General features: G+C 41.7%; 1 protein-coding gene across 11 annotated transcripts in view; it reads right to left on the minus strand.

Annotated features, from left to right (window-relative positions):
- LOC127534684 (zinc finger protein 239-like) overlaps nucleotides 1-21,956 on the minus strand; it is a 214,726-nt gene that overhangs the window by 156,596 nt on the left and 36,174 nt on the right. For 2 of the 11 annotated variants that reach the window (XM_051950538.1, XM_051950537.1), the window contains exon 2: nucleotides 1,556-3,049. The exons of 3 other annotated variants lie outside the window; for them this stretch is intronic. In XM_051950538.1, coding sequence (XP_051806498.1) covers nucleotides 2,067-3,049 — 983 coding nt within the window. In that variant the 3' untranslated portion in view covers nucleotides 1,556-2,066. Of the gene's footprint in view, nucleotides 1-1,555; nucleotides 3,050-19,307; nucleotides 20,634-20,684; nucleotides 20,747-21,956 lie in introns of those variants that run through there. 6 more of the 11 variants (XM_051950542.1, XM_051950539.1, XR_007942942.1 and 3 more) reach the window with 5 other exon arrangements.

The raw sequence follows: 21,956 nt of genomic DNA on the forward strand, positions 1-21,956 counted from the left end.
TCTGGATGAACTGCAGAGATCTACAGCTGAGGTGGGAGAGTCTGTCCATAGGACAACAATCAATCGTACACTGCACAAATCTGGCCTTTATGGAAGAGTGGCAAGAAGAAAGCCATTTCTCAAAGATATCCATAAAAAGTCTGATTTGAAGTTTGCCACAAGCCACCTGGGAGACACACCAAACATGTGGAAGAAGGTGCTCTGGTCAGATGAAACCAAAATGGAACTTTTTGGCCACAATGCAAAACGATATGTTTGGCGTAAAAGCAACACAGCTCATCACCCTGAACACACCATCCCCACTGTCAAACATGGTGGTGGCAGCCTCATGGTTTGGGCCTGCTTTTCTTCAGCAGGGACAGGGAAGATGGTTCAAATTGATGGGAAGATGAATGGAGCCAAATACAGGAGCATTCTGGAAGAAAACCTGTTGGAGTCTGCAAAAGACCTGAGACTGGGACGGAGATTTATCTTCCACCAGGACAATGATCCAAAACATAAAGCCAAATCTACAATGGAATGGTTCACAAATAAACGTATCCAGGTGTTAGAATGGCCAAGTCAAAGTCCAGACCTGAATCCAATCCAGAATCTGTGGGCAGAGCTGAAGACTGCTGTTCACAAACGCTCTCCATCCAACCTCACTGAGCTCGAGCTGTTTTGCAAGGAAGAATGGGCAAGAATTTCAGTCTCTCGATGTGCAAAACTGATAGAGACATACCCCAAGTGATTTGCAGCTGTAATTGCAGCAAAAGGTGGCGCTACAAAGTATTAATGCAAGGGGGCCGAATAATATTGGACACCCCACTTTTCAGGTTTTTATTTGTTAAAAAAGTTTAAAATATCCAATAAATTTCGTTCCACTTCACGATTGTGTCCCAATTGTTGTTGATTCTTGACCAAAAATTAAAATTTTATATCTTTATGTTTGAAGCCTGAAATGTGGCGAAAGGTTGAAAAGTTCAAGGGGGCCGAATACTTTCACAAGGCACTGTGTGTGTGTGTGTATATATATATATATATATATATATATATATATATATATATATATATATCACATTTATTGCCAGAGTTGTAAATCATAAGAGTAAACTATGAATCAGTTTACATGTCAGCTTCTACTTTGTATCGTCTGTCTTATCATGCATGTATCAAATTGTGTGTTTTAGGTTCCTTGTTCCCCTCCCCCTCTCTACCTCTTCTGTCCCTCTCAACCCGCCCAACCAGCAGCAGATGCTTCCCCAACAAAAAGAGCCGGGTTCTGCTCAAGGATTTTTTCCTTGTTAAACGGGTGCTTTGCTTGCCACTGTTGCCTTTGGGCTGCTCTGGGGGTTCAGGCATATGGGTTCTGTAAAGCATCTTGAGACAATTTCACTGTAATTGGTGCTATATAAATAAAATTGAATTGAATTGAATTGGTTATGTCTTTGATATCTGACTCAGAGATGTTCTTGCTGGGGCTCTTCAGTGTTACACTCATTATGAAACAACTTGTAAATGTTCATCTTTTTTGAAAACATTGAAAAGCATTTCATGAAGCAGTCATGGAGCTGTAGACGTTTCATTACAACTTTATTTCACATCCAGATCTCCTCTGTTGCAGTGACACACTCTGTTGTGTCCTACTGTCACAATGTCTCAGTATCTCGTCGCCTCCTTTTACTTGAAAGACAGCAGAGCTCAAGCTGAGTGGATTCCAGCAGTATGTTCACACCTGAACAGCCATGTTCTCTCAGCAGGATGTGAAAATGTTCCAAACAGCTTCACAATATCTCCAATCACTGCTCTGCTGATGAAGGATGTCATGATAGCAGAAATGTAGCAGTCTGTACCAATACCATATCCATCCAGACATTCAGTTTGGTTCTTCTGCCTGCTCCACCACCACCACAGTCCAGACTCCATCTGGTCTAATCATCAAGGATTGCTGACATACTTCCTCACAATTGTTGAAGCACAGACTAAAGGTGCTTTAAATCTAAAACATATACTTTTAACCTCTACCAATTCTTCCATGTTGTTTGAAGCTTAGTTCTGACATTATGTTTTCCACAGATGTTTCAGGATCACGACTTCTCAGCTGTGTGGATTCTCATGTGGACTTTTAATCGATGACTACGGTTGAAGCTTTTTCCACAGGTTCCACAAGAATATGGCTTCTCACCTGTGTGACGTCTTAAGTGGTCAGTCAAAGAGCCCCGTTGACTGAAGCTTTTTCCACATGTGCCACATAGAAACGGCTTCTCACCTGTGTGACATCTCATGTGGGCAGTCAAATGGGAACGTTGACTGAAGCTTTTTCCACATGTGCCACAAGAAAACGGCTTCTCACCTGTGTGAAGTCTCATGTGTTCAGTCAAATGGTACCGTTGACTGAAGCTTTTTCCACACCTTTCACAAGAATACGGCTTCTCACCTGTGTGGGTTCTGTGATGTATGATTAAAGTTGATTCATGCCTAAAAGCTTTTCCACAGATCTCGCATGTTGCAGATTTTCTTGCCTTGTCATTATCACACTGTCTCTCTGACAATGGAGCATTGTCTACATCATTACTGTGACTGCTGCTACTCTGATGTCTTGGTTTCTGCTCTATACATCTAGTTGATCCTGAGTCTACATCCCTGCATCCTTCCTGATCTGGGCTCTCAGCTACACAAGAGATGTGAAACAGAAACTGATCACTGTTTGGTTTTGGTTCACTGTGGTCACTTTCCTCATTAGCAGGAGTCACCTCAAAGGTATCAGTCTCCTGTTTCAAACCAATTAACTCTTCCTCCTGACCGGAGAAGAGTTCATCCTGTTCTACTTTAATTTGTGGTAACTCTGAGTTTAATTGGTCCAGACTGGTGCACAATTCTTCCTGTTCCATTTTAATTTGAGAAAACTCTGGGTTTGATTGGTCCTGACTGGTGCAGAGTTTCTCCTGCTGGTCTTTAATCCATAGAGGCTCTGGGTCCTCATGGTCCACCATGGAGTTTCTCTCCTGGTCATGGGGCTGATGGTCAACGACAGTCTTCTCATTCTCACAGACATAAGACTGTGGGAGCTCTGGAGGGACAAAGAGACAAAAGATAATGGTTACTACTGTGATGATGAGAGAGCACACATCTGTCACTTTGCCCAGGACTGGCTGTCTCCAACAAAATCAGCTCAAGAGTCCAATGTTTGATGCAAAAAGAATTTTATGGTTAATATTACAAGTCTTGGAGCCTTGAAACAGCAGCAGGACTGATACAAGCATCTCCAAACGACTGAACATTTGAACTGAACATGAATATGTTGTTCCACAGTGGATACAGGATCACAAAGATTCTAATGGTAAACACCACTGGGTACTTTTCTACACACCGCACAGAAAGGTGTGATGGGGATCTAGTAAAATCTGTCTGAATAAAGCTATTGTCCTCTTCAGCCTTCAAACCTGTCAGGACTAGTGATGGGAATTTTGAGTAATTTCCTCACTGAGTCTCAAATATTATTTGCGACTAGTCGACTAGTCTATAAAGCCACATAATGACAGTGAAGAAACATTTTCAGTTATATTCCACTCCATAAGTATGTAGTGACTTTGCGCATGCGTGATTCATCAGCCGTCTGGCCGGGGAGTGATGTGGGTCTCCTCTAATCAGACACTGAGACTGCTGCGGGGTTACTGGACTGAAAGCCTGTGCTTTGGGACAGGGAGGAGCTCACAGCAGCACCTGCTGTTTGTTGAGGACAGTAACTGCAGAATGAGCCGAGTTTTCCTATTAGTCTCTAAAACGGCAGAAAAAGTCGCTAGATTTGTCGCTAGTCGCTTTTGACAAAAAAATCGCTAGGACGCTTTGGCAAGTCGCTAGATTTAGCGAAAAAGTCGCTAAGTTGGCAACACTGGTTTCTGCTTAGACAGCCAACAGGCGACCTTGTTGTCATCTGCTGCGTCAAAATACTGCTCAAAGGTGCTGATTTTCTTACGCGGGAGTGTCGCCATCATCCCACTTCACCTTTCCAAATTTTCTTCCCCAAACTGTGTGGCCCTGCCCCATGCTACCTATGCGTGTGAGGGGAGGGGAGGAGGAGCAATTCTCCCCATGGCTGCTCAGCCTGTTTACAAAGAAGGCTAGGCAGAGGTGCAAAGAACAAGGTGCATGATGCTTAATGCAGCGTTTAACCGACTAGTAAAATCCTAAATGTTTAATAAATGAGTAGGCGGTTAAACAATTAAATGACTAGTCGTGCACATCCCTAGTCAGGACATTTGGATTTTAATGTTATTCTTATTTTACTGCTGGTTACTGTACTGTTGATTTGACTCATCAGTAAAACCCAACATGTTAATAGTGGAATGCAGTTGAACACATTACTTCTATACTCTCTAACTCTGTACGTGCACTTTCTTTAGATCATGAATGATATCTATACATGGAATTATGTCTGTGGACTGAAATGATGGAATGACTGAGTCCTCTGTCAGAGTTTTATTATTAAACTGTTTGATAACACAATGCAGTTGCTGTTAGTGTGGAGTAGTTCAGATAAACACTTCCAGCACCTCTGAACAGGAAACTTTGGTTCTTGCTTCCAGGGTCAATCAACACAACGATCACGTTTTTAAAGCTCCACAAACATCAACTAACAGACACCATTAGGGCTGCACGATATATCAAAAAAATATTGTTTATGCAATAATGGTAAGTGCGATATCCATATCGCAAAGTTGTGCGATAATTTTATGATTATTTAGATGTATAAATCATGCTTTTTGCATGCATAGACGTTTACTTGTGACCAATTGAGCACAACCTTAAACCCGCCTCTCCTCACCCCGAATAGCACTTTTGCTACCAGCGCCACAACACAACATGGCAGGACACGAGAAAGACGACTGTAACGAACAACATGTGCCTAAAAAACAGCGCACCTCCAAAATTTGGGAGTACTATGGCTTTAGGAGACAGGACGAGTCACAGACACAAGAACTTTGCAAATCATGCCAAAAACTTGTGGCTACGTCGCGAGGAAACACTATAAATCTGCACAGCCACCTCGAACACAACCACAAGGAACTGTATGCCGTTTTCTTACAATATAAAACACCACGAGTAACTCCCATGAAGGCAGACAAATGAAAGGCAACCACACAGACAACAATTGGTGAAAGTTTTTCTTCTGTTACACCATATGAAAAAACTTCCAAGCGCAACAAGGTTTAACTGCGGCCATTACGCGTTACATCGTGAAATGCACACTCTCCATTAATGTCATGTGCAAAGAAGGTTTTTTGGATATGCTGAAAGAATTTGACCGCAGATACCAAGTGCCATCACTGAACTACACTGCTCAAAAAAATTAAAGGAACACTTTGAAAATACATCATATTTCAATACGGGGGAAAAACAAACTGGATCTTAGCATTGATATGGACTGGATAATGTGTTAGGAATGAAAAGTGCCACATTGTTTGATGGAAATGAAAATTATCAACCCCCTGGAGGGCTAAATTCAAGACATTCCAAAATCAAAGTGAAAAACTGATGTGGCAGGCTGGTCCATCTTGCCGAAATTCCTTGGCAGCAACTCAAAATGGTATTCAGTAGTTTGTATGGCCTCCATGTGCTTGTGTGCATGACTGATGATGTTGGGACAAGCTCTGAATGAGATGACAGATGGTGTCCTGGGGTATCTCCTCCCAGAGCTGGACCAGGGCATCGCTGAGCTCCTGGACAGTCTGAGGAGCAACCTGATGGTGTTGGATGAAACAAAACATAATGTTCCAAAGATGTTCTATTGGATTCAGGTCAGGTGAGCGTGGGGGCCAGCTAATGGTATCAGTTCCTTCATCCTCCAGGAACTGCATGAGTTCTCTTGCCACATAAGACTGGGCATTGTCGTGCATCAGAAGGAATCCAGGACCACTGCACCAATGTAGGGTCTGACAATGGGACAAAGGATTTCATCCTGATACCTAATCTCAGTCAGAATGCCATTGTCCAGCCTGTAGAGGTCTGTGCGTCCCTCCATGGATATGCCTCCCCACACCATCACCAACCCACCACCAAACCGGTCATGCTGAACAATGTTACAGGCAACATAACGTTCTCCACGGCTTCTCCAGACCCTTTCATGCCTGTCACATGTGCTCAGGGTGAACCTGCTCTCATCTGTGAAAAGCACAGGGCACCAGTGGTGGACTTGCACATTCCTGTGTTCTATGGCAAATGCCAGCCGAGCTCCGCGGTGCCAGTCAGCGAGCACAGCAGGCACTAGAGGACGCTGGATCCTCAGACCACTCTCATTACATCTCTTTCTGATTGTTTGATCAGAGACATTCACACCAGTGGTCTGCTGGGGGTCATTTTATAGAGCTATTGCAGTGCTCATCCTGGTCCTCCTTGCACAAAGGAGCAGATACCTGTCCTGCTAATCGGCTGAGGACCTTCGACATCCCTGTCAAGCTCTCCCAGACTAACTGCCTGTCTCCTGGAATCTACTCCATGTGCTTGAGAATGTGCTGGGAGACACAGCAAACCTTCTGGCAATGGCACACATTGATGTTTCATCCTGGAGGAGTTGGACTGTCTGTGGAACCTCTGTAGGGTCCAGGTATCGCCTCATGCTACCAGAAGTGACACTTACCCTAGCCAAATGCAAAACTAGTGAAAAACAGTCTGAAAACATTAGGAAGGAAAAAAATGTCAGTGGCCTTCACCTGTAAACTCATTCCTGTTTTGGGGGTTGTTACCCCTCGAGTGCACCTGTTGTTAATTCTATGAATACCAAAGCAGCTGAAACTGACTAAAAAGCCCCTCAGTTACTTACTTGACCAGGGGCCTCATTTATAAAGCTTGCGTACGCACAAAACAGGGCTAGACAGTGGCGTATGCCACTTTCTACGCAAGGGTTGTGATTTATAAAAAAAAAACTTGGTGTGAGAATGTGCGCACCGGTGCGCCAACCTTGATGCTTGATGCTTGCTTACGCACAAAACAGGGCATAAATCACAAACTTTGCATAGAAAGTGGCGTACGCTGTGTATGTTGTGATTTCCAAAAACAAACTTGGCATGAGAATGTGCGCACCGGTGCGCCAACTTTGATGCTTGCTTAAGTACATTTTGGAGACAGAGGGAAAGGCAGTGCCGGAGGGTGAAGTGGTGAATTGAAACCAGATTGATCTCAAACCTTTATTGTTATCACATATTAGACTTGTCGAGCCGGATAATCATAAACCCTCATTGTTGTAGATGTTCATATAGTGCGCCATTCGGCCTACGACTGTATTTGCAAAACTATGTTCATATATCAAACTTCCATCTTCAAATGATATAGAGCGGTGAGTGGCACTGATTGATTACTAATTTGGAAAAGTCGTGACAATCAGTCCAATCGCTGATCAAGTGGATAAATAGCGGTTGACAGCCGTGCGTAATGTGGCACAATGGATGCGCTGGCATTGCTGGAAGATCACGTTAAGAATGGAGAGAGATTTTAGGGATCACGGGGATTTGCCCATGACGATGACTGGCTAATAATCCGATTCAGATTCCCTAGAGCAGTACTCTTGGATCTATGTGCTGAACTGGGCCGTCTTAGACAGACCCACCAGCCGAAACCACGCCATCCCGGTACAGACAGAGGAGCTGACGACTCGGGGGTTTCTGGTGACACCGGCTCCTTCCAGTAGGAATTGGCCGACAGGTATGTGTTTTATATGAAGAATATATGAGGTTACATTTGTTGTCTAAATCCCGTTTGGGTCTGATATACAGTTAAATGATGTCCTTTAGGTCTGGGATATCACAACCATCCCTCAGCGCAATAATGCCAGCTGTTTTGGATTACATTATAAACATGACCAGTCAATACATCAGGTTTCCTTACACTGTGGGTGAACAGGCCAACATTAAACGGCAATTTGCAGCGATGTCCGGTTTCCCAAATGTAATCGGCGTAACTGACTGCACTCATGTTGCTGTAAGGGCTCCGAGTGAAGATGAATTTGTCTATGTGAACCGAAAAAATGTACATTCAATCAGTGTACAAATTATTTGTACATCGGACATGATCATAACAAATTTAGTGGCAGGGTGGCCTGGGTCAACACATGATTCATTCATCCTGACACACAGCAGTGTGGGGAAAAGACTGCAGGCCGGCACTGTAAAATGCTGTGGATCAGCAGCTTATTTATATACAGATACATTCATGAGTTACTTTGCATTGACCATTCATGGTAAAATGTGGGTGTGTTGTGGGCGGAATGTGAGGTGGATCTATCTGTGCAATCTTCCAGCTGGTGTCTGATTTATCAAGAAATTGCATGCAGCTGTACTTACGCACAGTTTTACACACGTGGACAAAATTGTTGGTACCCCTCAGTTAAAGAAGGAAAAACCCACAATTCTCACTGAAATCACTTGAAACTCACAAAAGTAACAATAAATAAAAATTTATTGAAAATTAAATAATCAAAAACAGCCATTACTTTTGAATTGTTGATTAACATAATTATTTAAAAAAACAAACTAATGAAACAGGCCTGGACAAAAATGATGGTACCTCTATAAAAGATTGAAAACTATTTGACCAGAGTGACATGATTAACTCAGGTGTGTCATTTAATTGACATCACAGGTGTTTCCAAACTCATAATCAGTCAGTCTGCCTATTTAAAGGGAGACAAGTAGTCACCCTGCTGTTTGGTGAAAAGGTGTGTACCACACTGAACATGGACAACAGAAAGCGAAGGAGAGAATTGTCCCAGGACATCCGAAAAAAAACTTATAGACAAACATCTTAAAGGTAAAGGCTATAAGACCATCTCTAAACAGCTTGAAGTTCCTGTGACAACAGTGGCTCATATTATTCAGAAGTTCAAGACCCACGGGACAGTAGCCAACCTCCCTGGACGTGGCCGCAAGAGGAAAACTGATGACAAATTGAAGAGACGGATCGTTGGAATTGTATCCAAAGAGCCCAGAGCAACCTCCAAAGAAATTAAAGGTGAACTCCAAGGCCAAGGTACATCAGTGTCAGATCGCACCATTCGTCGTTGTTTGAGCCAAAGTGGACTTCATGGGAGACGACCAAGGAGGACACCACTGCTGAAAAAAGTCATAAAAAAGCCAGACTGGAATTTGCAAAAATGCATGTTGACAAGCCACAAAGCTTCTGGGAGAATGTCCTTTGGACAGATGAGACCAAACTGGAGCTTTTTGGTAAGGCACATCAACTCTATGTTCATAGACTCAAAAACCAAGCATACGAAGAAAAGAACACTGTCCCTACGGTGAAACATGGAGGAGGCTCAGTAATGTTTTGGGGCTGCTTTGCTGCATCTGGCACAGGGTGTCTTGAAAGTGTGCAAGGTACGATGAAATCTGAAGACTATCAAGGCATTCTGGAGAGAAATGTGCTGCCTAGTGTCAGAAAGCTTGGTCTCAGTCGCAGGTCATGGGTCTTCCAACAGGACAACGATCCAAAACACACAGCCAAAAACACCCAAGAATGGCTGAGAGAAAAGCGTTGGACTATTCTAAAGTGGCCTTCTATGAGCCCAGATCTGAATCCCATTGAACATATGTGGAAGGAGCTGAAACATGCCATTTGGAGAAGACACCCATCAAACCTGAGACAACTGGAGCTGTTTGCTCATGAGGAGTGGGCCAAAATACCTGTTGACAGCTGCAGAACGCTCATTGACAAATACAGAAATCGTTTAATTGCAGTGATTGCCTCAAAAGGTTGTGCAACAAAATATTAAGTTATGGGTACCATCATTTTTGTCCAGCCCTATTTCATTAGTTTGTTTTTTTAAATAATTATGTTAATCAACAATTCAAAAGTGATGGCTGATTTTGATTATTTAATTTTCAATAAATTTTTATTTATTGCTACTTTTGTGAGTTTCAAGTGATTTCAGTGAGAATTGTGGGTTTTTCCTTCTTTAACTGAGGGGTACCAACAATTTTGTCCACGTGTGTATAAATCAGGGGCGAAGGGCATACGCCCATTTCGTATTTTCGGCATATGCAAACTTTAGTATGGATCCTACGTAATGTTTTATAAATGAGGCCCCAGATCAGTATCCCACATGTTTCACTGATTTGATGCAATACTTAGATTAAAAAGTGTTCCTTTAATTTTTTCGAGCAGTGCATTTACCAAGTCGCCATTCCACAGATGTACGAGGCATGCTTGGGGTCTGTAAAAGCGGAGCTTAATAATGTGGATTTCTTTGCAAGCACCACAGATTTATGGTCCAGTCGTACTACTGAGCCCTACATCAGTTTTACTGTTCACTTTCTCACAAATGACTTTGAACAGAAAACACGCTGCTTAGAAGTCTCCTACTTTCCAGACTCCCACACCGGTGAAAATATAGCGGCTGCCCTGTGGGATGTGTTGACGAACTGGGGGTTGCAAGAAGAGAAACAAGTGGCTATCACATCTGACAACGGCACTAATATCTAATATCCCAATATATATCGATATCGCAGTTCTTGACACCCATATCACACATATTTCCAATATCGTGCAGCCCTCGACACCATATTATGAGTCCATTCTCTCTTCCTCACAATGTGTCTCAGTTCACCGTTAACTATTCACCTGAACACTTCATGATGTTCTACATGTGTAGTGGAGTTAATGATTCTATTTGCCATATCATATTACATATTTGGTTCCCACAGTGACTACCGGATATGGTGTGGACGCACAAAGTCCGGGCCCCTGCAGACTTGGGGTGTGTTCCATAGATATGAAGAGTCGATACGACACGCCCCTCTGAGCGCCGTGCCTACGGAGACACTAAGCTAGTGGGGGCAAAGTTTCAGTGTTTTCCATTGATGTCAGTGGCATGAAAACTATAACAAGAAGAATGGTGGCTCAGTGTGCTGCATACAGTTGTACACTACATCGGATGATCAAGACAAGGAAACTTGGAATAACTTTCCACAGGTAAGAATAGTTTTTGGCTCTTTTTTCATTATTAAATCTTGTTGAGAGCTTCCAGTCTATGAGAGCTAGCTAGTTAGCCACTAGCAAAACACTAACACAGGCTAACAGCTGGACAACTAAATACCAGATGATTAATAGTAGCTGTAGTAAAGTTGTACAAGCAGTAGTAGTAATACTAAAAGTACAAGCAGGAGTAGTAGTATAAGTAGATGTTAGAGTCATAGAAGTAGTATCAGCATGTGTACTAGTATTACAAGTTGTAGTAGCAGTGACCGTATCAGCAGCAGTAGTTGGTGTATTACCACTGCTACTAGTAGTAATAATCATAATACATCAAATTTATATAGCGCTTTTTGGGACACTCAAAGACGTCTTACAAGACAGACAGATAAGCAGACAGATAGTACTCGCATTACTTTTAATACCACCAATACTACCAATAGTAGTTATAAAGCCTCACTCATATATATCCAGATTAGCATCTATCTTATTCCTCCAAACCCATTTTATGATTGGGATTATAGGCAATTCTTTAGGACTGCTCTTAAATACTTTAAATGTTACTAAACAAGGTTTGTCGGTCAGTATAGCCTTCCTTAACACTTTCCTCAGGTTAATTCAGGACCAGCTCTCCGTTTAAAGGGTTAGATTCTATCTGCCTATTAGTATTCCACCTAACAGGTTTCAGCAGAATAATTAAGCTGGTGTTGAGGAATACTCGCCTAGGTCCTAACTGTCTTCTTCCAAACGTCTTACCCCTCTTACTTCAATAAATACTCTCTTACTAAGCAGCCCTCCTAAGTAGCAGAATTGATTTATTGACCACATTTGTTAACGACAGCTTTCCTCTTAAAACTGTGGCACTTGTTGATATTCCTAGTTTCGTTTTAGAGGTTTGGAAAACTAACCTCAGGGGTAATGTTTAAATAACTAGTTGGATTAAAGTAACCTTTAAGAACCATTAGATTTAATGCACACAATCAACTTAACTTTTTACCACTATGCAGAATAGGTGAATCATAATAATCTCATAAGACTTCTCTTTAAATGCAATATAGCGTTTTATTAAGCAAGTTTTAGCAGGGGCACAGCATTAATTCATGATTAAACAATTTAATTATTTCTGATTATTTCTAACTAAACTAGACTAAGCTAAGCTGAGCGTACCTAAGAATCTTCTCTAATTAGTAAATTTAGGAGAGAGAGGACGGACAGCCAGGCCTTAGCTGCCACGCCCGGTCTTCACCTGCATCTGGGAGAGCCACTCGATCGACCAGTAGACTCGGTACGAAGTCTTCTTTGTGGGCGGAGGGTGTTCTTCCTAGGCAGGGGGAGTGGAGAGGCCCTGAAAGCCAATCGTTGGTCTGGCAGTTATCTTTAGTAGCAGCTGGAACACAAGTGCGGGCGTCTCAGCTGTCTTCTCAGTCGGATGGTGGTGGTGGAAAGCCCCCGTCTCATCAGGCTGCGGTGGGTCACTGGGTCCTCCAGCCCCTGGAGTGGAGCAGCCCTCTGCTGCTGCCTCTTGCGCCTCTCTGGATGTCGTAGGTGCTGTCTTCTCTTCATCTCTTTGGATAACTGCAGACCTTTCAGGACTCTCCGTCTGGCAGAGTGTGGTCTTCTTCTTTTGAACAAAGTTAGAACAACTTTGCTTCCAATGACGTCCTCAAAGAACTCTGGAGCCTAAGTCCTGCGTTGTCTTCACGTCTCTTGGGCAAAAAGGTCCGGTGTCGACTCTCCAGAACTTTGGCAATGCTCTCCGGCAGCTCCGGTGAGCAGCATCTCTCCCCTCCGGGGGAGAACTCCGAATTCAGTGTCTCTGACTCTGGGTTTTATACCCTAGCTCGACTTCAGCTTAGCACATACACATTTCTACACACAACTCTAACTAGTAGGTACACCCAGGTGATTAATTCATAGGTTTAAGACACAACCTTCTTCCTATTACACATACATATTCATATTCTTTTCATCAATCTCTGCTGTTAACACATCCACTTGTTACACACACTTCAGTTGTCATGACAATGTAGGCCTGAGCCCATCCTGTCATCCTGTGGAAACTCCAAGTTCCTTATTTCTGAGGAGACTTCTGCTTTTCCCATCCTGTGTAAACTCAGAACTGTCACTTAATATCACAGCTTAAAGACACAATCAGTTACATTGAATCACTTTTTAAATCATTCTCTTCTATAGCAATCATCATTTTCAGAATACATATCAGCCTATTAAAATCATTCTTGCATCAAGCATAAGCATAATCATGTGGTTAACTTATATAGTTTCTCATTTTAACTTTTCATTGGTTTGCTTAAAGCTTTTATTTAGGTAGTGGTTGCTCCTGGGATCTCAAATAACTAGGCCCCACTTGACAGGTTATACTTATCAAATTAAATGACTTTGGTCTCCAGTATATTGGCTAATTCAGTTCTTTGTACTTAATTTATTAGCATGATTTCTTGATAAATATGTTGTTGTGTGCATACTTATTCACTTCTCTGTCTACTTTTTTTCTTTACTCCATGTAGGTTTCCCAAAGACTATGGGTTGAGGAAGAAGTGGGAAGAAGCTCTGAGGAGAGAGGGGTTTGCTGCAACTATATAGCAGCCTAGAGAGAGAGAGAGATAAATAAATAATACTTAATATTAATAATAATTCTGTTTATTGTAATTGTGGTGTGTATTGTAAATGTAAATAAATTCTATCCTGTTCTAGTCTAGTTCCTTGTTATATGTATACAACTGCCTAATAAATAAACAGATGACATTTGCAATTAAATGTTTTGATCTCAAAACATTTTCCACATGTGTAAGTATTTACTTTTAGATATGTAATGGTTGAATTGAAAAGATTCCCTGGCCTCTGGACCTAAATAATAAGGTAACTAAAATTGCAGGCTACATTTGTAGGATGCCTTTTTCGGTGTTTTTTTTTTTTCAGATCAAATATTCTCTATCAATAGCACATGTTTTGACGTTGACAATAAACTAAATCACATGAAAATCAGTTGAAAAATGAGCAGATTCTGATTTATTTTCAATGTGCATGCATTGCTTTGAATGGGAACTTTGCCCCCTCCGAGATGGCCGCCAGGTAGGCATGTTGCTTAGCCGGCTGCTGCAGCGCGCTGGTGTATCTATTCTTCATATCTATGTCTTCCCCCACATTGCGTCTCAGTATGCTGTGTCCGGTTGCTGTGGTAAGATGACCAGTTTAAGCTCCGCTAGCAAAATGCTAATTAAGCTTAACCTCCGTGCTGAATAAATTGTTTTGTGTTTTTAGCATTATCTGGAGGTTACCACATACACGACTGTGAGAGTAATATCAGTGTGTTTTAACAGCTCCTGCAAATAATGATTTGATGCCAATTGGGAGGATGCTCCCAGTTTGATTATCTCCATGTAGGGCAGTAACTAAATCACACCACTAGGTGGAGCTTTAGCACTGCAGGTTGTTTAACTGAGCCAATGATTTCTAGCATTTTTGTCCTTTACAGGCCACGGTAGCTTGGGCTTGTTTGGCGGAGGGCGCCATGTTTCGCTAGATGTTCTTTGTTTTTGGACGGTTGAAGGTCGTATCTGCGAGAGCCGGTGAAAATAAGGGTCTCTATCACAATCAGGACCGCTGCCATATGCACCTCTTCTCCCTCTGCATGACACCCTGCACCCAAATACAACAGAAACACAACGCAGAGCTGCGCAGGTTTTGTGGAGGGGCGCGCCAAATATAGCAGACGTGCAGATAACCCGGGTTACATACACAATGCAAGAGAGAGTTAGGATTGCCACCTTTCAGAAACGAAAATAAAGGACGTAGACCACGACTCCTCGGGGCCACAGTTCAGTAAAATTGAAAAGATATTCACAGATTCAGACTTCCGGCATCAATAACTCATTAGATATACATTGTTAAAACATAAACGATGCCTCTTTCCCATCGTTGTAAGGCAGACAATGTGCTACAAGCCCAGTTTTATCAAAAGTTGCTGTCTTTTCAAGCTGCAGGAATAACACTGGAGCCAGTTGAAGGCTGCAGTGTTTCCGGTGACACTACAGTGTATCAGAGTGAGGTTATTGAATATTTGTGTCTCTCTTCGCTGTTGCAGCAGTTTTGCAATTTGCAGGCGGTCCCTGTTCACAGCCGGCTGCTTATAAACACCAACGTTATTTCTGCAACTTGAAAGGCAGCTACTTTTGATAAAACTGGGCTTGTAGCATAACATCTGCCTTACAACGATGGGAAAGACGCATCTTTTATGTTTTGACAACCTATATTAGTCCATGGACCAGATCAGACATTGGTACCACCTCAGGTGACCAGACCAAAGTGGTACTAAAAAGTACATTAGCTTAATATAAGTACATTAAGATGTGATAGCCTTTCCACACTGGCAGCTTAGTCACTTTTTTGTGAAACGGTCACATTTACCATAAGCACTGTATCGCAATCCATTTAACCCTATGAGGCCCACAGCTGCAAAATTACAACATTTTTTTAAGGCTGTTCAACTGTACCTATTTCTGCCTGAATGTAGACACACACTGCATATCCCATCACCCCACACTCTGAATTGCAAAATTGCAACATTTTTGGAATGTATTTTAGGAACATATTAATACCGTGAGACATACCATATTCCAAGTTCAAACAACATGCCTTTCACTGACGCCCCCAGCTCTCTTTAGGAACAATTTCAATAATTTTAGTATTTGATCTGTAATATTTTTTTTATACATATAGAAATACAGATACAGATTTTTAGTGATAACTCAAAATATTTTTTAAAAAGTATAATACAGTTTATGACAAAATTATTAGCCACGCCATGAAATTTAAGTTTTGAGTTTTTTTAAATTCCCAAGTGCTGTTAAACACATCAAGGAATTTCTATCTCAGCTTTCCCAAACATCCTAGTTTATTTTAGAAGCTTACTTTATTTTGTTTTGCACACAGAAATAAAATTATTCAACAAAAACCAAAAGCTACCAGGGTCAAAATTGTTAGCCCCTTTAAGAATTTACCGTTTAATTGAGCGAAACCACAAACCGCTGTTGTGCAATCATGTGTTTTAACTTTATAATGCTCACAGCTTGTAATCAATCAATCAGTCAATCAGTCAATCAATCAATCAATCAATCAATCAATCAATCAATCAATCAATCAAGGTAAAACTGGGGTTGTCCTACACTTTACACACAGTATAAAAACTTAAGGATTTCAGCTATTACTTGAGAAAGCATCATGTCAAAAACAAAAAGAGGAAAAGAATTGTTGATGCTTACAAAGCAGGAGAGAGGTCTACAAAGTTATCACAGTGTTTCCAAGTGTCCAGAAGTGGAGTGAGAAGTCTCATCAAGAAATTCAGAGAGAGCCACACAGCACAGAACAAGTCTGGCAGAGGGAGGAAGCCAAAGATTCCAAAGACTCTGGAAAGAAAACCTGTGAGAGATGTGTCTAAAGATGCCAGAACAACCACCAAAACACTGGTTAATAATGACTTAGAGAAGTCAGGAATTGTAGCGTCAAAGAAGACGTCACTAGAGCCCTGCACAGAAGTGGACTGAACCCGAACCCTCCACTTCCACTGAAGAGACACCTTCAAGCCAGACTGAAGTCTGCTGAGAACAACCCGGAGAAAGATTATGAAGACTGGAAGCGTGTCCTTCAGATGAGACCAAACTGAAGCTCTTCGGTTGTAGAGATGCTGCTTCTGTTTGGAGAAAGAAGGGAGAGGCATAGCACCCAAAGAACTCCGCCCCCACAGTTAAACATGGTGGCAGTATCATGCTGTTAGATGCTTCAGTGCATCTGGAACTGGGAATCTGGTCAAGGTTTAAGGAATCATGAAGAAAGAAGGATACATGAAGATTTAGAAAGAAAACTTCCAGCAGTCAGCTGCTAAACTGGTTCTGGGTCTTCCAACATGACAACGACCCAAAACCTACGTTGCTCCTTGTGAAGATCTACCTCCAGAAGACCAAAGTGAACGTGACTGACTGGCCTGCACAAATCCCTGACTGGGATCCCACTGAAAATCTGTGGGGTCAACTGAAAACCAGGGTCCATACCAGAAGACCATCAAATCTGGAGGATTCTGAGAGGTTTACCAAAGAAGAACGGGCTGGGATTCCTCAGGAGATGTCAGAGACTCGCTACAAACTTCAACAAATGGAAGTCATACATTTGATTTGCATGTTTGATTTGGCCAAAGTTTTACGTCGGATGCCCTTCCTGCACCAACATGTCCATTGAAGTCTGCACCAATGACAACTCTCTCACTTCTAGGGATGCTCTGCATCACTTCATCAAGGTCCAACCAGAATTTCTCCTTCTCCTCCAGCTCACATCCTACCTGTGGAGCATACCCACTAACAACATTGAACATCATACCTTCGATTTCTAGCTTCAGGCTCATCACTCGATCTGACACGCTTTTTACCTCCAGGACATTCCTAACAACTCCTCCTTCAAGATAACTCCTACTCCATTTCTCTTCCTATCTACACCATGGTAGAACAACTTGAACCCTGTTCCTAAACTTCTAGCTTTACTACCTTTCCACCTGGTCTCCTGGACACACAGTATGTCCACCTTCCTCCTCTGCATCATGTCAACCAGCTCTCTACCTTTTCCTGTCATAGTTCCAATATTCAAAGTCCCTACTCTCAGTCCTAGACTCTTGGTGTTCCTCTTCTCTCTCTTCCTGTGAACACACCTTCCTCCCCTCCTTCTTCGACCAACAGTCGACCATTTCCCACCAGCACCCTGTAGGTCGACAGCACCGATGGCGGTCGTTGTTAACCCGGGCCTCGACCGATCCGGTATGGAAGTCATACATTTGATTTGCATGTTTGATTTGGCCAAAGTTTTACGTCGGATGCCCTTCCTGACACAACCCACTGGCTTGTGTCCCCTACATTAATTTTGTAACATTTTCACAAAATCCTGAAAAATTCAAACAATGATAAAGTCACATTGTTTTCTTGATTAGAGGCTAAAAACTGTTTAAAAAGGAAAAGAAATTACATTAATATCATCAATGGGTTTCAGCGGGTTAAATCTTGCAGTACGCAAAGGTCACATTTAATATAACTCAATAATCAAATAAAACTGTGAGAAATATATTATACACATATTATAATAATTAAACATCAGACCCAAATGAATGCATCTTTTCCTGCTTATTTGATAATTGTATATTTGCCATCCCTTGTTTTTTTCTATATTGTTCGGTAGGTGTACTTTTGTTTTCAGGTCCTTTGAAGAAACTGCTGAAATGCCTAGTTATGCAAATTGTCTTTAACAGTTCTAATTAAGGTTAATTAAGTTGAATTAGATCAGTTAACTATGGTAATATCCTTTCCTTTTCTAGGATTAACTTTGAATTAACTTGAATGACTGCCTTTATTTTATATGATCCTGATACGTGTAAGAAATGACTCCTACCTCTATTTTATGTTTTTGTCTCATAACTCTGTACTGTTCTCAGAGAATTACTGCATAGAAAAACAGGATGGAACTGATAAAAATGTGATTAAAATAAAAACTGCAAAAGCATTTGCAATAGTGTTCTGACATACGATGAATTCTGGTAGCAGTCTGTTATAATTGGGTTATATTCTGAACTTGTCATCACAATTTTGACAGTTTTGCTATCATTTAAAAGGTATTTTGTTTGTTTAACTGGTAATTATAGTCTGCTGTCTGACACTGACCACAAATCACAAGACATGGTTTGTCTTTTTTTTAAACTTCAATAGAATTTAACTTTGAAATTGTTTGTCAAATTTTCACTATTTTATTGTTCCGTCCTGCTTACAGAAAATCTTGTTACCATAGCAACGAAATCTTTCTCAGTCTCATGTTTGTTATAGTATTGTTCTGTGCTGTAAAGTTATTATGCAGGTCATGTGTAGCATGTGGGGTTTCATATTTTTCCGCAATGAAGGAAAAATCACATCAAACTGTCCTGTCGTGTTGACAGGACTTTTGGCTCAGACTTCATGTATTTCATTGTAGGTCATGTCCATTAAACCGGCGATAACATATATTTAGCTGTAAGTATCCAAGGGCTATCATATCAAAATGCAAACTAGAGACATATAGCAAGTTAAAAATACCAAAAAGAATTGGTCACCTCGGGTGGTACCGATATCTGAAATTTTGAGTCCTGGCCCAAGGACTATACCATGTGCACGACTGTGGGAGTAATATCACTGTGTTTGACCAGCTCCCGCAAATAAACGACGGATTTGATGCCAATAGGGAGGATGCTGCCACAGTCTGATTATCTACACAATGCAAGAGAGAGTACACAACCACTACACATGCTATAAGTGGAATTCTTCACCATCAAAACACATACACACCTATGGGTTGTAAGGGGATGTGTGGTTTCCAGATGACATCCAGCAGTCTGCGCTGACGATCGATCTCCTCCTGGTACTGGACGATGGTTTTTTCAAACTCTGTGAATATTTCTCCAGCAGCAGCAGTTAGTCTGTCGCTGATCAACTCTCTCAGATACTCAACTGAACACATCGTTACTTTATCGCTCTGATATTTCTCATTCATACTATAATACAGCCGTTTTATAGCTCAGTCCACACAGCAGTGAAGCTAACTCTGCTCATGCTTCTTTGTTTACATCCGCCGGGTGTCACACTGTGAAGTTCCGGCAGAAACACTGAGTTACTTTCTTCTTCCTCATTGAATTAGGCGGACTAGACGCATCACTGGCGTATTGCTGCCACCTACTGGATGTTACTCATAGTCCTTAGAGAATCCTCGATATTTTCTTATGCAGTCCTGTGGTCATGAGAAAGTTCAGAAGTTTCTTCATATTTGTCCACTCCTCCATGTTAAGTAGAAAGCAAAGATTAAAAACAGTTCGTCCAGCTGCTCCTAGTCTCTAATGTTTCTTCTGTTGGCATGAGTAGAGCTTACACTTAAGAACATTTCTCACAGTTTCTAGTTCACCTCACTCACAGTTCCTATCTCTGTGCTTCCCAATCAAAGCCAGTTCACTTTTCAGGCTGCAGTGTCTGAGTCTTAGCCAGGTTACAACAATTGAGTCTCTTCTTGCACCACCGAAGTGCCTTCTTACTTTTCCCATTTTACCTTAAATATCAAAATCAGTCCCCCTCTTCTTTTGCTTCCTAAACTCTCTGCCATATTTCTTTGACTAGTTTGTTAATGACAGAGTCATAATCTGACTTTCTGTGTGCTTAATCAAATTGTATTCTTTCCTCCTTGGTTGCTCTTTGTGCCAAGCTATCTGCTTCCTCATTGCCCTCCACACCCATATGTGCTGGAACCCAAATAAAACCACCTCACACTCTGCTCTGTGAATTTGTAACAGTGCTTGATGTCAACACAGCTGATGAATCGCTACATAAGACTGACTCGACCAGTTTGTTGTCCATCATCCATCAAAGTGCCAAAATGATCCCTGATATCTCTGCAGTGAATGCTGTCATCTGGAATTCTAAAGCCTTTTCTGATCTTGAAAACTGGAAAGAATAAATCAACAGTGACTTCACCATTATCAGCGTTGTTAGATCCATCTGAGTAAATTTGTATATGAGAACCCGATTCTTCTTCAGTATGGGCCTTGATGATGTTATTCATGAATTCTGACTTGTTTGACTTGTGGTTCTTCATGATGGTTAGATCAACGTCTGGCTAAAAGAACAGCCATGATGGAATATTTGGCCAACAAACTGGAGAGCACACCTGAAGGTTACCTTTGTCTTCCGCCCTCTTCATCTTTATCCGTCTGTCTGTCATCACAGTTGTAAGTATTCATCTAAAATAAACCAGAAAATATAAAAACAGATTCTGAACAACAGCAAGGCTACAAAGACAAAACTAGAAAGATACAGAATAACTGCATATATATCATATTGTTCATTTATATATTTTATATTGTCTTCTCCAGTTTATTCCATTTATATACTTAATGTGATCACACCACTTTGTACTGTTTATACCGTATTATATTGTAGACACTCAAACTATTCATGAAGCACTTTTACTGCTTCTTTTGCACTTACAGTTACGTACTCAACTGCATTTGTCTTTATACTTGGACTCTGTGTAATGACAATAAAGTTGGTGTAGGAACCAAATTGAGCTTCATGTTGATTTCATACATTCCCTTTTGTTATCAATATGTGGATGTGAATAGAAGAGAGAGTGCATGTGTGTTGATGGGAGAATGAATGGCTATAGGTGTGTTTACCCCCCTCGAGGAGCACAGAGAGTTTAACTCCATCTGGCTGAGGAAGTTGAAAATGGAGCCCAAGGAGGAAGGTTTAAGAACCAGCTGCCACAGCATCTGGTGTAGCTGAGGAAGGCAAACAGTTTATTGACCATGTGGCTGCATCAAGAAACTAGAGAGCACTCGGAGAGCGCAGACCTCCGCCATGCCATCTGTTTGTCTGTCTGTTTGTCTGTTAACAGCATAACTCAAAATGTCATGGACGGATTTTCACCAAATTTTTACAGGATGTCCGGAAGAGCAAAAGTAACAATCGATTAGATTTTGGAGGTGATCCGGATCACCGTCAGGATCCAGGATTTTTTTGAAGGTCTCTGTACAACCTTACGCTGTCTAACGGGTCGTTACGCTGTCGTAATGGCCCGTAACGCTGCCAGTTTAAAAGATTATGCTGTGATTAGGGCCGCAACAGTGTTATTTTGACAGATCACGGTTCTCGCCAGCGCATTTCAAAGACTACGCTGTTGTTATAAGAGTGTGTGGCTCTGTCATGAGAGAGGGAGAGAGAGCAGCGTGTGTGTGTGAGAGAGAGAGGGGGAGAGCGAGATTTCTGAGTGACCCTGAATGCAGCGCAAGTGAGAGAGACGGCAGTCGGTTCGGAAGAGGAGGAGAGAAGGTGTGTAGTTGCTGGGTTGGTGGTACTGTGCGGTTCAGCCACTGTTGATAGACAATAAAGGCTGCAGTGTTCTTCGATACGGCTGGGCTCCTGTGTCTTTGCCTCTACAGCTGCTGAGGA

This window comes from Acanthochromis polyacanthus, chromosome 7, assembly GCF_021347895.1.
Source record: "Acanthochromis polyacanthus isolate Apoly-LR-REF ecotype Palm Island chromosome 7, KAUST_Apoly_ChrSc, whole genome shotgun sequence".
Lineage (NCBI taxonomy): Eukaryota > Metazoa > Chordata > Actinopteri > Pomacentridae > Acanthochromis > Acanthochromis polyacanthus.